Below are 19,763 nucleotides of genomic sequence, written 5' to 3' on the forward strand. Positions count from 1 at the left end.
CCATAAATTTTCTATGGTTAAGGTCAGGCGAGTTTGCTGGCCAATTAAGAACAGGGATACCATGGTCCTTAAACCAGGTACTGGTAGCTTTGGCACTGTGTGCAGGTGCCAAGTCTTGTTGGAAAATGAAATCTGCATCTTCATAAAGTTGGTCAGCAGCAGGAAGCATGAAGTGCTCTAAAACTTCCTGGTATACGACTGCGTTGACCTTGGACCTCAGAAAACACAGTGGACCAACACCAGCAGATGACATGGCACCCTAAACCATCACTGACTGTGGAAACTTTACACTGGACCTCAAGCAACGTGGATTGTGTGCCTCTCCTCTCTTCCTCCAGACTCTGGGACCCTGATTTCCAAAGGAAATGCAAAATTTACTTTCATCAGAGAACATAACTTTGGACCACTCAGCAGCAGTCCAGTCCTTTTTGTCTTTAGCCCAGGCGAGACGCTTCTGACGCTGTCTGTTGTTCAAGAGTGGCTTGACGCAAGGAATGCGACAGCTAAAACCCATGTCCTGCATACGTCTGTGCGTAGTGGTTCTTGAAGCACTGACTCCAGCTGCAGTGCACTCTTTGTGAATCTCCCCCACATTTTTGAATAAGTTTTGTTTCACAATCCTCTCCAGGGTGCGGTTATCCCTATTGCTTGTATACTTTTTTCTACCACATCTTTTCCTTCCCTTTGCCTCTCTATTAATGTGCTTGGACACAGAGCTCTGTGAACAGCCAGCCTCTTTTGCAATGACCTTTTGTGTCTTGCCCTCCTTGTGCAAGGTGTCAATGGTCGTCTTTTGGACAACTGTCAAGTCAGCAGTCTTCCCCATGATTGTGTAGCCTACAGAACTAGACTGAGAGACCATTTAAAGGCCTTTGCAGGTGTTTTGAGTTAATTAGCTGATTAGAGTGTGGCACCAGGTGTCTTCAATATTGAACCTTTTCACAATATTCTAATTTCCTGAGATACTGAATTTGGGATTTTCCTTAGTTGTCAGTTATAATCATCAAAATTAAAAGAAATAAACATTTGAAATATATCAGTCTGTGTGTAATGAATGAATATAATATACAAGTTTTATATATATATATATATATATATATATATATATATATAAAATATAATATATATATATACAAATATAATATAATATACAAATTATATATATAAAAATTGAATATAACTATCTTAACGTATAGGTTCCCAAGCAACAGTAGCATGTATTTGAGTAGCGGGAGCTGAAGTACCCGGATAGCAGGAGGAGGAGTTGCGCAGACAGCTGAAGTACCCGGATGATTCACAGGAAGAGCTGCGCAGACGTGCAGTAGAAACACAAACACACATCAGCCGACAGTGAAGAGCGCGGTTGCCTCTCCATCCGAATTCAAAGCACCTGCCCGATCGATCTGTAAGTGCTTTCTCTTATTTTTAATGCAATATTCATGAAAGAGAATATACGCTTTTGAAATGCAGAATGATACGTGCAGCTTGTTGAAATAAAGGCTTGATGCACTTATGATGCTATGCATGTTAGCGCTCGAATTAATGACAGCTCCATCTGCTGTATCCGTACCACTGACACCTTATGTGATAAATAACACTTCTGTTAGAAGTTAGACAAATGTGATATGTGTAGTGATGAAAGCGACTTTTATAGAGCTTGAATTCTGCATCTTTATATGAATATAAGAGATGTTTTGATGCATGGATCATATGTGTCTATATATATATACCATGATGGACACACTGCATTATATAATATCAACATCTGTTTTCATCCAGCTGCAGCATAAATGTTCTGTGTTGATTTGTCTTAGTTTATAAGCATAAATATTAGGACAGGAAAAGTGAATGGGGATTGAAGTTTAACCATTATTTGAAGTGTTATGTGTCAGAACAGAATGAGCTCACTGAACGTGAGATATGCATGTTATGCCAAAAATGTTTTGTTCATAAGTGTTAAGTAACTTTTTTTTTTATGCTCTTAATACAGTGGAAGAGATCACTGTTATGCTAGGAAGGCGATCAAATCAGTTGACAGTGTCATTCCAATGTATTGACTCACTCACCACAGAGGTCACAACCCTTCCTAAAGGTCAAATTTTGACAATTTAGTTTTGCTAGCCTACACTTTTCTTGTATTATCATTAAATAGCTATTATTACATAATAAGGGAGAATATACAGCCATTTGGTTATTGTCATAAAATAAAGCACTTCAGGGTGATGCAACATGATCTTAAACACCATGTCAGGAATTTTTACAGCATTACTCATCATTTTGTATTCAGGGTGGATGTTGTGATTTTTTTATAAAATTAATACAAAATGAATAATTAATTTTCATTTTGTAATAATAACAGTCATTCTTTGGAAATATCTGACTTCTTATGGAGTGCAACAGCACCTGTCCACTTTTTCAGTGGCATTCCAGAAGTATTTTTCCCATTAATTTTTCTCTTAGAAATTAAAAAAAAAAATCTTCATTTAAGAGATAGAAGCCATGAATAAAGCTATGAGGAGAATCACAACATTAGAAACTTTGATTTGCAACAATAAAGTATTTGAAAATCAGGCAAAAAAATGAAGATACAACACTGTGTACTTAATAGCTTTAATGAGGGAAAGAACTACAATCCCATGAAGCATTGTGAAGGACATTATGGAGAAATTATGGGAAAACAATGGAGAAATATAAAACTATTTATTTAATAGTATATATAATCAATATAATATATATAATCAACATCTTAAAATAAATAGTTTTATATTTCTCCATTGTTTTTCCATAATTTCTCTATAATGTCCTTCACAATGCTTCATGTGATTAGATACACACAGAGATTAGATATTTTCTTAAGTTTATTGCAAGATATGTATATTTTTATATGTAAATATTTAAGTAGTTTGAGTGTATAGAGAAACTATGGGTGTGATCATACTTTTAGTTCAGTTCTGTTGATCCAGACCAAAAAAGAAAATTATACTTGGTGCACACAGGGTTCGAATGGCAGCATTCACACTTATTCAAATGAACGCACTAACAGAGCATTCGCACCAGACTTCGTTGTAATCTAACAAAACCTGCCAAGTGTGAACACACCCTAACTCTAGTGCGTAATGGGTGTCGGCAAGTGCTGAAGTGTTCTTTTTGCACAGTTTACTTGTTATGATTCTCTGATTTGTGGAGTTTTTTTCTCTCTTCTCAGAATCATGGGTAATGTAGTTTTTCACCACTGTTGAACTTAGGTTCTAAATAATGCACCTGACAGCTTCAACAAAAGCATTTACCATCGAATAACAATCTCATAGCTCACAGTAGGTCTTTCTTTAAAGGTCTATTAATGTATCGTTCACATAAAGCGATTGTGTCTCTTCAGAAAATTTGGACTGAACCGCTCAATTCATATGGATTAGTTTTACGATCTCTTTATGAATTTTTGAAGCATCAAAGTGGTAGTTGCGTAGCTGTCAATGGAGGGACAAAAAGCTCTCAGATTTCATTAAAAAAAATCTTCATTTGTGTTCTGAAGATGAACGAAAGTCTTACGGGTTTGGAACGACATGAGGGTGAGTAAATAACGGAAGAATTTTCATTTTTGGGTGAACTATCCCTTGAAGTAGAGTTCATTAATATGTTAATTAAGTATATCAGAAATGTGGAAGGAGTTTGAGTATTACTTCTCATTTCAACTTCTTGTTTTAACTCAGAATAGAGGATAGAGGTGGATTTCACAGATGGTTTTGAAGAATGCTGAATGGTCTAGCTACTCCAGTCATGCTTGTTATTCAGGCTAAATAAACCTATTTTCATCTCTCTCTCTCTCTCTCTCTCTCTCTCTCTCTCTCTCATTCATTCATTCATTCATTCATTCATTCATTCACCCCACAAGCTTTAATGTTTTTAAATGAGCTAATGAGAGAGTGCAGCTGTCTTTGATTATTAATGAGCTCTCTCTTAAAAGAATGCAGATGAATGAACATGGCAGCTCACATACCCAAATTTCTGCTTGCCATAACATGACCGACCTCATGTTATTTTGGCTGTGCCCTTTAAAGTGTCAACTATTGACAAAAAAAATCCTCCCCATGACATGTTTAAGTAGTCACGAGCCCGGGACAATAGCTATTTATCAGCTGTACCTAGTCACTAAGAATTGATACAAAGCCAACATGTGTCAGGCAGGTTTGCCTGGCCCTTCTCGATGATGTGGTTTGGACGTGTGTAGGTGGTCACACCGCAGGCACAGATCTGATGGTCCCCAGCTCACTGAGTCACTATGTTTGTCAGAAAGGCGAATAAATGCCTGGGGTCTGCTGTGAGTCAGTCCGCTCTTCTACAGGGCCAAATAACATCAGGTCCTCTACACAAACAGCCAGGTTCTTTATGGATGCAGTTCCCTGTTTTATAATGATTCATTGGTTCACTTTATTTATTTTATTAATTGTAGCATAATGGTAGAGTTCTTGTATAAAGGAACGAAAGGCAAGTTTAATTATCTAGCACATTTCAATAGTAATTAAAAGTGCTTTACATAAATATAATTTAAAACAATCATAAAAAGAGGCAAATAAAAAAGTTGATTAAAAACAAATAACAAATATAAACAAATAAAAACAAAACTTAAGTCAAAAATTATAATATAAAAGTATAAAAAATTGAGTTTTAGTATGTTCTTTTGTCGTTTTTATTTTTAATGTCATTTCTGTTTAGTGTTCATTTATATTTATTTCCGCTTTAGCTTCTGTAATTTTATTACATCAACTTAAACTTATTATTTCAGCTATATTTGCCAAGGCAACATTTCTAATTACTTTATTATTATTATTATTATTATTTCAATTAATAAAAATGATTTTAATAGTTTTAGTTAACAATACAACACTGGATTTAGCTCAGTTTGTTTATGTAATGCACATTTTTCTGCCTGAAGCGTTATCATTGCACGCAGTGACCTATAAGCATCGAGTATTCATTCATTCATTTATTCGTGTCTGCGGCTCCAGAATCCCCCTGAGCAGATGAAAAACAAACAGGCAATCTGCTTTAAGATCTGTAAGATGCTGTATGATATTGCATAAGCTCTGTCATGAGACGGTATACTATAACAACCCAATGGGGACCATCATGGAAAATCTCCATGGTGTATGAATTCACTATTCAGGGGAAGCAAACAATCAGAGAGAGAGAGAAAGAGGAAGAGAGAGAGATGGCATATTGACTATATAGTGCATTTTCTATCAGTTTAATACAGCAAACTAAAGGGACACAGGACGGTAGGTTGGTGCTGATATGTGTTTATGAATGTTGTTATTAATTTTACACAATTTTGTTGCTTTCTTGTTTGTTTCTGTTTGGTTATGAGTATTTTGTTGTTGTTGTTGTTGTTGTTGTTGGGAAATCCCAAGTAATTTGTTAAGCATGCTTGTATGAAAAGGGTTGAATCCATTCAAACTATCTTCAACGAATGAACAAACTTGATTCAGTGATTTATTTGTATCATGTTTACAGAAGCCTCTGAAATTTCCATATATTAAAATGTTTTAGTTTAAGATATTTATGCTGAATTTTATATGAATTGTTATATTGGTACATATAAATGAAACTAATTTACTGTATTTTTCCTTTATTTAGATAAAAACATGTCTTGATTATTTCTAATTTGATTTTTAGTGTATTTCATTTCTCATTGCATGGAACATTTTAACTAATTACATGTACAATGGCAGTTCTTTAAATTGAATATTTTGGGAAAAAAAAAAAAAAGATATATATATATATATATATATATATAAAATAAAAAATAATTAATTGTTTCACGTAATATATAATGTAATTAATTTAAAGGGGGGGTATCACACACAGTTTCTGCCAATCTCATGTTAATCTTAAGTACCTATAGAGTAGTATAGCATCCTTCATATCGCCGAAAAGTCTTTAGTTTTATCATATTTATAAAAGATACATACGCTGTACCGAGTCTTTCCGAAAACAGCCGAGTGCCTGGAGGCGTGCCGTGTGAGCGGAGCTAAAGAATGACGAGCACCCGCAGCTTTTGCGTAGAGATCGGCTGCAAGCTATCAGTGGTCAGCTAAACAATTATATTTAAACACACGCAATACACCATTGCGTTATCTATGGATAACTTTTGAATCACTATAATGAATATAGCGTATAGTGAATGATGAATAATGAATTTATAAATTCACTACGTTCGTATTGTTTACATTATATGCACTTAGGCGCCTATTGCCAACAAAACAGACATTTGAAGCAGTTTTACTCACCACCTGCGGTTCCGACTCATGACCGGGATCATTACCGCTGTGACCGCTCTATCTTTCAGTTTCAAACGATCTATTAATCCAGCTTAGAACTGGGCTTTGCTTATGAAACCATAAGCGACGATCCCGAGGGTTCTAACAGCCACGGAAAAACATGAGATATTCTCCATTCATTTTAACCAATAAAAACACGATTGCAACTATCAGTTTCTATGGTTATTTTAATGACAAATATCGAGAGCGCATCAATGTAATGCGTGGGAACAAATCTCTCAGCTCCACTGAACACTGGGTTCTTTGGAAGAAAGGTTATCTTTCCCTCACAACCAAAAACACACTTTTTTGGTTACATTGTTGATTTCGTGAAGTCCTGTGACCTGTGCAGCACTGCCGACGACTTCCGTAAAGCCAAACGCGCGTTGATAGGTGCTCTTGCTCTCTCTCTGGTCGACTTGTGCGCGCGCGCCCTTCCGGGTGAAGTGCCCGTACAAGGAATTCCGCCCCCGTTTACGTCACTCAGGCCCATACTCGAAAAAAAGTATCTTAAAGAGTATTTTTGGCACAGAAATACTCCGTCATACGTCCAACTCGTGTTTTGAAACTTTGGCCATGTTTAGCATGATAATCCAACGCTTTAACAGTGTAAATAAGTCAGAATGCATGAGATAGCATTATATACCCCCCTTTAAACATTTTTTTTTTTTTTTTTTTTTCAAATTATATATTAGATTTTCTAAATATATTTAAGATAAAGTAATAATAATTTGTTATACATTGATTTATATTTATTTTTGTTAAAACCAATTTTTAAAATTCCTTTGTGAAAGATTATCTGTAATGATATCATGTAAAATGATACCAAACCCATTGAGCTAAAAAAACACATTGACAAAAAACTATTTTTCATTTGTCTTCTGATTTGTACAACTATAAACAAATGCAAAACAAGACAAAACAGACAAATGGAGATATCTCAAGTGTTTTGATTCATGCACTGCACTCAACCAGCTTGAAGTGGAATTATGGGTAAACTATGAGTCAGTTCTCTTAAAGGCCAGCGAGCTCTTTACTTTTCATGATGGCTCACGGCCATAAAAATGTCTCTCTGATTTGTTCTCCAGCAGCCAAGCAGGAGCACTGTTGAGTGGCTGAGAGGCCTGCAGGGGTTTGAGTGGATCTTCATGCTCTCGGTTAGCTGGACCTTATGGACGACGGACAGTGGCAGAGCGATGGCCCAGTGCGGCGGGGCGGACTAAACGACCCCGACCTCCTAAATGACTCTGATTCCAGCCGCAGCCCGGACGAGAACCAGAACCGACTGGTGGAGGAAGCAGAGGAGGTCGAACAGGGGCCCCGTGGTGGACAGAAGCTTGTCAGACAGGATAATACTAATAACAATGGTGATGATGAAGATTATGACAGCTCCAAGGTGGAGGAAGAGGAAGAAGAGGAGGATAGTAACAGTGGTGCGTACTCTCCGGAGCTGGATGGACACATCCAAGACTCACCAACACCCAGTCCCAGTCCCACAGGTAACAGACACTGTCAAACAGAGACAGAGATATTTGAAATAAAAATATAGATTGTATTGAATGCCTGCTTGCTTATTTTGCTTAAGATAAGGATTTATTAAGTCCACATGTCACACAAACAAGAAACTAAGCTTCTAACCACAGGTCGAGAGCTGTCGTTCCAACCACACAACTTTGTGTTGCTGTTTAAATAAAAATACTCCTAAAGTATTTAATATATGATTTAGGAGTATTTTTCATTGTTAAAGGTGCAATGTGTAAATTTTAGCGGCATCTAACGGTGAGGTTGCGAACTGCAACTAACATCGCACACCCCTCGCACCTCTCCCTTTCGGAGAAGCTACGGTGGCCGTCTGGCCGACACAAGACAAAGATGTCGTCATCTGAGACAGTAGAGTGTAGCCAGTGTAGCAATGAGGTTTCTTCTTACTTCTAACAAAGAACAGTCTCTGCTTCTAATAAACCAGACGACTACTACTACTACTACTACTACTACTACTACTTTGTGCATATTCAACGTAGTGACGATGCAAGCTGCCTCTAAAAACCCGAACGATTTAGAAGAACAACAACATAGTGATGAAACGCGCTTTGTAGAGCAGTTTGTCCATTTAGGGCTACTGTACAAACATGCCGGTGCATAATGACGACTTGGAGAGGGGACCCGCAGTGTATGAGATAGAAATGGCTCATTCTAAGGTAATAAAAACATAACCGTTCATTATGTAAGGTCTTTATACACCACTGAAAACATAGTTATGTATATTATATTGCATTTCTGTCAATAGAGCCTCCTAAATTTTACATATTGCACCTTTAATTAATGTTAACTAATGTTAATAAATGAAACCTTGCTGCAAAATTAGGTGCTCTTAGGTGCTTAAAACTTGAATATTAGAAATGTTGCCTTGGCATTGGCAACTAACTAAGTACTAAAATGACTAAAAGTAAAACTATAACAAAAAGCGATTAAAGCTAAATAAAAATATTAAAAACTCTTAAAATGACAAACACAGCAAAATATTAATAAATATTACAGTAGTATATCAATAATACTAAAAAAGAGTGAATCAGAAATCTGTAATCATCAAGTGTGATTGCATTCATTTCTGGATATCATAACACAGCATTTTCTTTAGCTTTCCATACCGTTTGTTCAGATGTGCCATAGCTAAACAAATGAATTACCTTTGCATTCAAAAACCAAATTTTTGTTCGTTTTCACATGTCGTTCATTATTAAAACAGATTCTACAGTACATTAAGTCCCAAAGCAGAGTCAGTTAATCAGTCCCAAAGCTTCACAGAATGAGAGCACAGTGTGAAATTCTCCTCGTGTTGACCTAGAAGCAGTCATCCCAAGTTTAATGGTTGTGTTTTTGAGCCATGTGTCAGTGCATGTGAATGTTCACAGTTCTCACACCAAAAACGAATTGCTTGCTCGACTAGGAGTTAGTCTGTGCAGAGTTTTTTTTAGTCAAGCTCTCATCTGCTATGGTGAGAATTTCTGATGAAGATCTTGTCCTTTGCCAAAGATTGTGAAGTTTGTGGCCTTGAATCATTACAACATATTCAAGAGTTCTGAAAATCAGTAGCAAGTCAATGAGATATCCTTGAGCACACCTGTATATTCCTTCCCTTAAAGGAATAGTTCACCCAAAAATGAAAATGTTGACGTCATTACTCACCTCACATTGTTCCAAACCTGTATGAGTTTCTTTCATCTGTTGAACACAAAAGAAGATGGGTAACCAGACAATTGACAGCACCCATTGACTTCCATAGTATTTTTTTTTTTCCTACTATGGAAGTCAATCTGTGCCGTCAGCTCTCTGGTTACCAACATTCTTTAAAATATCTTCTTTTGTGTTCAACAGAAGAAAGAAACTATACAGGTTTGAAACAACTTGAGGGTGAGTTAATGTAAACTATCCCTTTAAAGTCACATAAAGAAATTGTGCTTGGTAACATTATATGCCAGTCAGATGGACTTTTTCTGTCAAAGTTTGCTAGGATAAATCATTAAATTCTACTAATGTTAAACTTAAGATTAGTAATCCCTATGCTCTGCTTGGAATGCTCAGGAACCAGGTCACACTTATATACAAAAACAAAAATGACTGATACTAAATGGTCCATGGACATTAAATTGTTTCTGGGGCACAACCCAGTCCAAAACGGTGTCAACCTGTCATTGGCTTGATCAGGCTGTAGGTGGAGAAGAGTTTTATTGCCTCTGAGGAGTTGGGCACCTTGAGTAATAGGGCTAGACTTTTGTTTCTATTTTTGCTTTAGAGCTAGTGACTGTATCCCATTGTTGTCGTGCAACTTTCAGACAGGTTTGAGTGGCATGAGTAATATGTGCCAACCTCTATAGTGAGATATATCTGTGTTTATGTGCAAACACTGGGTGCAGTCGCTCCATTAAATTTAAAGGAACATTTTAGATGCCTGTGTGTTAGATGTACTGTAATGAAAATGCACTTTAGGTGTTAGGGGCCGTTTACACGACACCATTTTCAACTAAAAACATAAAACTTTTTTATGCGCTTTGGCAGTTGAAACTGCAAACTTTGAAAATGGGTTTGAAAGAGTAAATTTTTGAAAGCGATATCGTTATCACCTCAGTGTAAAATACAAAAACACAAATTTGTGGAAACAATGACATCATGCGCATGAGTATGTCCAGTGTTTCTTTACAATGTGACCTTGCCAACTACTGGCCTAGCATGCATAATACTGCATTTTTAGTCATTTTCACGGATCTGTGTGAATAGGGATTGCTTTGACAATGGTGTCGTCTGTACACGAAAAATGCTAAATTTTGAGTACATTGTAGTCCTGTAAACGTACCCTTAGATAACCACATCAGATAACATTAACTAAAATTAAAAACATTTTTTAATTAAAATAAAGCTGAAATAAAATAAAGCAAAGGTGAAATAATATTAAATAAATTATAAAAGAAATAGATGGAAAAACTAAATGAAAATGAAAATTTTGCCTTGACAACTAATTGAAGCAAGTTTAAATCAAAGCACTAAAATTAAAAATGGAACAAAAAGAATAAAATGGAAATAAATAAAAAAATGAAACTGAAATAAACAGAAATTAAACCTAAATAGCGATATGTTAATTATAATAATAATAAATGACAAAAGCGCATAACAAAAATTTAATTAAAAATGAAAATAAGACAATTCACAATATTAATAATTAGTGTATAAATAATACTAAAACAATACTGAACCACTTAATTAAAGTCCATTGGTAATAATTATGCTAAAATGCCATACAGTTAGTGTTACTTGAGTAAAACCATAGTAAATGTTCAGTGTCAGCACTTTTTAAAGAGCATGTCATATTTATCTTTTCAGTGTCAGAGGGGCTTGTCAGTCCTGAAGGGACCCCTTACAGCGATGCTGGTTCACCCCAGGGCTTCGGCCGCCCCCTGGCGGCATCTCTTCAGAAGCTGGGGGAGCAGGGAGACCACCCTCTTCTGCCACACTGCCTCCATCAGGTCTCATACTAATGTTGCACATCTCTTCTCTGGGGGTTTTCACACAGCACTTAACCCTGGGTTACTGTCATTCTAAACCCCGGTTTAAACCTCGATTAAAGGAAAATTTCACACTTGTAATTTAAAAGCAGGGATAGCACCGTTTTTACCTGGGCTTATGAAACCCTGACCCGGAACAGGGTTAGCACTGCTTTTGTGCTGTTAACCCTGCATTGCGGTGCCAAACATGTGCAGTGTTAAATGATGCAGTGTTAGAATATTTCGACTAGATGCTTAGCAACAGACAACTAATCATGTGCTGTTTAAACAGTCATTTCAGCATTTGATGGAAAAAAATGTCAAATGTCAGTTGGAGAGAAGAGACCGTTTCATTCTTACCTTTATAGTACGAAAAGTCCATCAGAAAAAAAACTTGATAGTACAGTCAGCAATATACAAATTGGGACAGGTGAATGCTAGAGCTCTTATGTAAACAGATTGCGTGCTGCGTCGTCCAGTCAATGACACTGACACCATATATATGTAAATTAGAACGTTAAACCAGGGTTTAGGAATGTATTGTGAAACGGCAGCTTATGAATACCTAGGATTAATTGTTCACCCCGGGTAAATTATGAGCAGTGTGAAACATGACTCAAGATAACCAAAGATTCTGTTTGCCTGGGGTTTAGAATGACCCAGGGTTAACTATTTCAGGAGTGAAAAGCCCTCATGTGTGTCTCTCTGTTCAAAATGAGTAATGAGGTGTTAAATTAAATGTTGTTAACAAGTAAATGTCATCTCTCACCATTCATTCATTAGTGCATGCTTGTCTGTTTCAAACAGAGTGTAGTTAGATTTGATGCAGTATTTTATTTCACTTGATTGAAAACAAGGCTATAAAGGATTGATGTTTAGGTGTTGAGTATGTTGTACAAAAATAATAAATCATAAAAACATATATAAATATATATTAAAGAAACTAAATAGAGATTGGATGCACTGCCTTTGGTTCCAATACCAGGATGAGAAACCTTTTCTTCTCCTTTTTCAAAGTTGATTAGGCTATTGATTTTGCTAGCATAATTTGATCAAAAATATAGTAAAAACAGTAATATTGTGCAATATTATTACAATTTAAAATTACTGTTTTCTATTATAATATTTTAAAATGTAATTTATTCCTGTGATGGCAAAGCTGAATTTTCAGTAGGCCTGGGCGATAAAACAGTATCGATATTTATCGACGGTACGTCTTAATCGATAACGATAGAAAAATGTTCGATATAACTCTCGATATAGTTTCACTTAAATGCGTTAAAATGTAAACAGACATGAAGTTCGGTTGCATGAACAACTCTCAAGCTCGCTCCGTCCCTGGATCACAAACAGACGCGCTACGAGTGACACGCAAACAAGTTGCTGTGGAGTTCAGATGCGCAATGGCCACGTGAGATCAGAACACACAAACACATGAAAATGAGTGCTGTACCTGCCGGCGACGAGGACATTGTGAATAAAAAAGGACATATAAGCTCGTCAGTGTGGCAGTTTCATGGTTTCCTTACGTCTTACAGTTGATCTACTTCAAAGTTCGTTTTGAGAGAGCAGTCATGTCGGTATTAACAGCTGCACAAACACAAACAGTGCTTTCAATCACACAGTTTCTTTATTTCTGTGCTACAAATATTCAAATTATCACAGAAGTACTGAGATAAAAGTTTATAGTTCAGATAAAACACTAATGTCTATGTTATCGATCAAAATAGAGCAAATCAGCTTTTGAAAGAAACGCTGAAAATGACGCATTTATCGATTACATTGTTTCACCACCAGGTGGCGACAAGTGACTGTTAAAAAATGTATTTGACGTTGACTCTTTATTCAACAGATTCTTTCAAATACACTGATTCATCCAGTAATGAAACAAGAGTATTTTTGAGAATCAGGGTGTCATTGAAGATTAAAAAAAAATAATAATAATAATTCAAATATATTTAAAATTTTAAAATAGACTGCAGCACTTAATATTTTGTCAGAACCTCTAAATTACATGTTATTTCGTTTAGTTGTCATTCAGAATTGTGATCTCGGTTTGAAACAAACAAAAAAGTTTCTCAATTTATCCAGAATTGTGCAACACTTATTTATTTAATCTTCATATAAAATTTAAGAAAGATTTGTTTACCTTTTATTTGTTGTTTGCCTTAATTAAAAATGCATTGGTTAAATTCAAACATGTTTTTTCTACTTAATTTTATTTCAATAATTATCGATACCGATCAATATGAAACATTATATTGTGATAATTTTTTTAGCTGCATCGCCGAGCCCCAATTTTCAGCATCATTACTCCAGTCTTCAGTGTCACATGATCCTTCAGAAATCATTCTAATATGCTGATTTGCTGCTCAAGAAACATTTTTTTCATCAATGTTAAACAGTTTTGCTGCTTAATATTTTGGTGGAATTTTTTTTTTTCAGGATTTTTTGATAAATAGAAAGTTTAAAACAACAGCATTTATTTGAAATAGAAATCTTTAGCAACATTACAAATGTTTTTACTGTCACTTTTGATCAATTTAATGTGTCCTTGCTGAATAAAAGTATTACTCAAAAAGAAAATAATCTTACTGACCCCAAGCTGCATCTGTTAGCTTTTTCACTGCCAGCAGATGGTGCAAAACTCTTACTACTTCAGTGACTTCAGTCTGTGCATGAGCCAGATCGTGAGATGAATTTGCCTGGACTGTTCCACGTTGTTCATTAATAACTCGTGTTAGTCTGTTGTTGCTGTTGGCCCATGCTGATAACATTGACCGATAGCAGAACATGAAGCTGATAGCAAGCAGAATAACCAGCACCTTAAATGGTCAGGCTCTATTAAATGTTTATTTGAGCTTGACCTTATTCAGCGTGTTTTACAAGAACATGTTCAGATGCTCAGCTGGTTTTGTATCATCCTGAGGAGAGGTTTACATGAAGCTAAAAGACTACTCTGTCAAAATCACTTTTTTTCCCCTGTGGATTTTTGTTCTTATAAGAGGTTTTAAAGGGAACAAATCATAGATAACTGGATTTTCTTTGCGCTTTTTAACATAAAATCAATCAGTGTACTATGTAAACATTAACAACAAAGCTCCTTCCCCAGTCCACCCGGATCATTTATTGAAAGTAAGCTGCAAAAGTGAGTCGTTCAGGAACGTCCTCCCATGTTTATACAGCTATTTAGGCTGTAGAAGAGATTTTGAATATTGAACATTCTATCAATGTAAGTCAAGTCAGTGCGATTTATGTATGTGTGTATGTATGTATACATAATGTATGTACAGTCAAACCAAAATTTATTCAGACACCTTGAACATTTCATTCATTAAAGGTGCAGTATGTAGGATTTCTGTCCGCTAGAGGTCGCTAGAGGCCTATTCAAAACAAAGGCGTAGCTTGATGACGCCAAGTTTGAGCACGGAATCTTGGGACACGTGGTCTTCACCTCAATGGATGGTGCAAAAGAATAGGGATAGGACTCGGGAAGAAATCATGTTCATGGATGCGATTATTAACATTATTGTAGTATGAAGCAGAGCAGGACCGAGTGTTGTGGGAGCTGAACGATGCCGCTGGAGCGATTGCGCAACACACGCCGCGAGCAGCAGAACTTTTTTTATGCCGCATTTGCCGGCGCTGCTTCCGCTTTTCCGGTCATGAGTATGAGGTAACGCAGCTCTGTTTATCATATTAGATGCATTTGAGAGTGTTGAAAATGATGTTATAACGTTACTCTGTGCGTTCGCTCAGTGGCTGCTGTGAGACACTGTTGCACACTGCAGTAAGTTAGATCGATTTTAGAATATCATATTAAATGCTGGATGGCTTGTGTTGATAAATGGCATGCAATTCATTTTAAAACGTATTGTATGATGGAGAAAATTCTGTATTACTGTTACTAAAAATAAAGCTGTATCTGATTATGCTATGTTAGCTACTTGACAAAATAGTGTTTTTCTCTGAGGCATGGTACTCGCAAAAAATCAAGAAAATTTAATTTAAACAATAAGACTAAACGTGTTGAGCTACATAACAATAATTAGTTTTCTGTCTATAAATATATCAAAACAGTTGTTCCCTTGTCTATTAAAATGTGTAATATATTAAAGCATCTTTGGTGTTTCCATGGTTTCTACAAAATAAAACCGGAAAACGGAGGGTAACGCAGGTATGACGCAACTGACAGGCGACTCCTCACACGTCCCGGAGCCTTGGTTAAAATTGCAATTTTCTCACGATTTACAAATAGTTGGAAACATTTGGGATATTGTAAGTACTCAAGTGAACAAAATATATAACACTGGCCTAGTGGTTTTTGGATATTTTACTGCAAATATCTTACATATTGCACCTTTAATACAGTTTATTCACTGTAGTTAAAAAAAATGGTAATAAAATATGACAAGATCTCAGAGTTAAACTGTGTCAGAAAAAAATTAATCTTAATTATGTCAGATAACACTTGAGCAAAACATGGTCAGGTCAAAGTGTTTGAAGAATTTTTGGTTCCAAATTTTTATCAATTTTACTGGTAGTCCACTGTATGAAGAATTTGGGGGTATAATATGTCACAGTTTACTTTATTTTGCTATCCTCACTTACATAAATGAACTGTCCTGCACCCACTAGTAAAAATATATCAAAAATATAAAAAATGTCTGAATAATTTTTGGTTTGACTGTATATGTATGTATGAATACATACCAAGTTCTGTCATGAAACTCTAGATGGCGCAGGCAAATGGGTCCTTAATGCAATGGTACATCATAACATTAAATCTCTCTCTCTCTCTCTACACACATATATATATGTATGTATATGTATGTATGTATATATGTATGTATGTGTGTGTATATATATATATATATATATATATATATATATATGAGAGAGATTATTTTTATTATCAATAATAATTAAATATTAATACATAGTTTTCAGTATTATTTTAGAATTATTTAAATTACAGTTTAAATAAAGTACATTTTTAGTTTTCATTTTAAATTTATGATAAATTTATTTAGATTTTAAGTTTTAGATTTGTTATGTGCTTTGTCATTTTTATACATTTTCTTTTTAGTTTCACTTTAGTGTTCATTTATATTAAATTTAGTTTTAATAAAAATTATACTACTTCAACTTAAACTTATTTTGAATTGTTTTATTTATTATGCTTTCTTTCAGATAATTCACGTGCTGCTATCAGTCAATGTTGTCAGCACAAGCAAACAGCAACAGACTAACACAAGACTATCAGTTGAGCAGTTCAGTACAGTGCTAGAAAAAATACTACAAAAATGTAGAATATGAACCCTTTAAGCTCAAGCAAGTGCCTCATATTTATGTAGATCTCTTGGCACTGACCAGCCTTATGCAGATTAGATAGATGAGGAATGAAAGAGAGATAAAAAGAGCCAGATTTATGCAGAAAGAATTCAAGTGTTGTAAAGACAAAAGGTCAGAAGGTTTTACTGCCGCCCACTCAGTGAGACGTCTCTTGTGTTGTACTGCACTCATCCTGTAGTGATGTTCACCCTGCCTGAGGCCATCTTCACTTCACTGTGCTAGGAGTTTAAAGAGAGCTGATGTCAGGAGTTTTACTCAATGGGAATGAGTCTTTGCACCTCAGATAGCAATTATGTACATGCAGGTGTACTAGAATAAATGCTGTCTGAGGTTAAATGACTTGTTTATCTGGTATAAAACATCTGTTAATTTATATTAAGTGCTTATGCTGCATGTTTTGGCTGTGCTTCATCTGTATAATTATTGATAACACTTTATAATAGCTGTCATTAACAATCATTATATAATGCTTAACAGATCAATAATTCAAATAGATTCATATATGATACGTAATTTAACATTTCATCACCATTGAATGTACAGTACATGCATTATATAATATAATACAATTTATCATTGTTATGGTTTAGAGTTAATGTAGGGTGTTACCCTATGATGCTCTTCACTGTGTAATTTAATGCATAATAACTCAGGGCTAATATCCTTTTCTTTACAGATTGCAGAGTCATTTATGCATGAGGAGGACTGTATCCTTAATGTTATTGTTTGTTCACATACAAGGCACTGCGTAATGGTGTGTTTGAACAGCCTTTGGTGTCGTATTGATGCTTGTTCCATTATAGCTCCTATTTTTAAACCCCATTGTCTTTGTTATTGTAACAGAATCAGGGATCCTTGCAGTGTTTATGGATATGGAGCTGTTTATTATATTACATGTAGTGCATTACTGCAGTCAGTCATCGTCTTATATGATAGTATTTCACTAGCATTCTTTAGGTTTGGTGTTGTAAAGTGCATTGGTGCTTTAGGGTTTCCCACTTGTTGTGGATTTTCCTGAACCAGAGCATTTTCCAGATGAGAGAGCAGTCAGGTTCATACAGTTAGAGAGACTCTATCACGAACGTCTACTGTCCAACCTCGCCGCTCTACAGCAACAGTGGGGTAAGTGGCTTCTGGTAAACTGTTACTCAGAGGTTCTTCTCCATAGAACACCTTTTAACCTGCTCTTGCTTTCCGTGATCAGAGAGGAGATGGAGTTCGGTTGGCCGGTGTCAGGACAGTCGAGAAGAGAGAGATAGTGTCCTGGATGCTGAACACCTGGAGAAACTGAGACACATCTGCAGAACGCACAGGCAGTGAGTGCACACTACACATGCACGCTACATTAATTCAGTCACACAGATCAGAGCAACTTTATTTATTTATTTATTTATTTATTTATTGCACATTTCATTAGTTTAGTCACACAGATAAGGTCAATATTTTTATTATATTTTATTTTATATATGTAATTTTATTTTATTTTATTGCATGCTACATTAGTTCAGTCACCCAGATTGGGTCAACTTAATTTTTTTTATTTATTGTATTTATTTATTTATTTAATTTTATTTTTTTGCACACTTCAGTCGTTCAGCCACACAGATTAGGGCAACACTATTTTATTTTATTTTATTTTATTTTATTTTATTTTATTTTATTTTACTGCATGTTACATTTAGTTCAGGCACATGGTTCAACACTATTTTATTTTATTGTATTATTTTCATTCTTTTGCACACTAGATTAGTTCAGTCACACAGATCAGGTCAACACTTTATTTATGTTTTATTTTATTTTATTATTTATTTTATTTAGTATTATTATTATTTTGCACGCTAAATTAGTTCAGTCACACAGATCAAGTCAACACTTTTATTTTATTTATGTTATTTTTATTTTATTTTTATTTTTTGCACTACATTGCACACTGCATTACTCATACAGATCAGGTCAACACCACTTTTATTTTATTTTATTGGATTGATTGATTGATTGATTGCACACTACGTTAGTTTAACCACACAGATCAGGTCAATACCGCTTTTATTTTGATTGATTGATTGATTGATTGCACACTACATTAGTTTACATTACATTAGGTGTTGTTTTATAAATATTTTATTTTATTTTATTTTATTTTATTTTATTGATTGATTGCACACTACATTAGTTTAACCACACAGATCAGGTAAACACCATTTTTATTTTATTTTATTTTATTTTATTTTATTTATTTTAGCTCTAAATTACTTCGTAAAAAATGTTGCTTCCCTGAAAGTTTTCTCTTTATACGCTATACTCTCTTAGATCAGGTGTCCCATGGAGCTTGAGTTCTATAAAAATATGTTAGCAGTGCTGTAAATGGAGTACAAGTAAATGTTTAACCTTTCGAGCCACTACACAATTTAAATACGGGGTAAAAGCTGCGTCTTTCTGTCCTGTTAATTTGGGCCAGACACTTTCACCGGCAGCCGCACCTGAGCTTCTCTCTTTCCCCTCCTAAATTTAGCCAGTATGTTTCTCATTTCTGCGCTCTAGCTGCAGTTTGGAGTCCTGTAATGGTTTAAGCATATGGCCCGTTGCTGTGCTTTCAGCAATTTGAGACAAGTGCTAGAGTTTCAGTATGGGAAATGTGCCGTGCTAATATTAGATTCCCGCTGAGCGGAGGGACCTTAGATTTGCGTCCCCTTTTACGCACGTCGTCCCTCTACGAGAGAGATGGAGCGGAAAAAAAATAAGGATACTACAGGTCCTTAAGATGATTTTGACTGACACTTCACTGTTTCTTGTCTTTTTTCAGACCTGCACAGAGCATTGAGAAGGTAAGACGGCCTCTTTGATGCTTATGTTTGGGACTGCATGTGGATATGTATGTAACCGTAATGGGGGGGGGGGGAGACCATGTTTAAAGAACATAGGGTGAAAGTCAGTGTTGTCTGTGTGTGTTCATAGTGTGAGGTGTCCAAAGTGCAAAGGAACAGTGTGATCAGAGAAACACTGGGAGGAGAGCAAAACCTGAACACACAAGTGCTTTCATGCAGCTCAGGTGAGTTTA

The 19,763-nt window shown here is 35.5% G+C and overlaps 1 protein-coding gene across 2 annotated transcripts in view; it reads left to right on the top strand.

Annotated features, from left to right (window-relative positions):
* Positions 1-1,285: 1,285 nt before the first annotated feature.
* cnsta (consortin, connexin sorting protein a) overlaps positions 1,286-19,763 on the top strand; it is a 32,963-nt gene continuing 14,485 nt past the window's right edge. The window contains exons 1-8 of one of the 2 annotated variants that reach the window (XM_051868644.1): positions 1,286-1,405; positions 7,403-7,813; positions 11,190-11,332; positions 17,382-17,412; positions 17,741-17,827; positions 17,910-18,021; positions 19,509-19,530; positions 19,661-19,754. In XM_051868644.1, the coding sequence (XP_051724604.1) occupies positions 7,486-7,813; positions 11,190-11,332; positions 17,382-17,412; positions 17,741-17,827; positions 17,910-18,021; positions 19,509-19,530; positions 19,661-19,754 (817 nt within the window). In that variant the 5' untranslated portion in view covers positions 1,286-1,405; positions 7,403-7,485. The remainder of the gene's footprint in view (positions 1,406-7,402; positions 7,814-11,189; positions 11,333-17,381; positions 17,413-17,740; positions 17,828-17,909; positions 18,022-19,508; positions 19,531-19,660; positions 19,755-19,763) is intronic. The other variant, XM_051868643.1, reaches the window with a different exon arrangement.

This window comes from Ctenopharyngodon idella, chromosome 17 (genome assembly GCF_019924925.1).
Source record: "Ctenopharyngodon idella isolate HZGC_01 chromosome 17, HZGC01, whole genome shotgun sequence".
Classification (NCBI taxonomy): domain Eukaryota; kingdom Metazoa; phylum Chordata; class Actinopteri; order Cypriniformes; family Xenocyprididae; genus Ctenopharyngodon; species Ctenopharyngodon idella.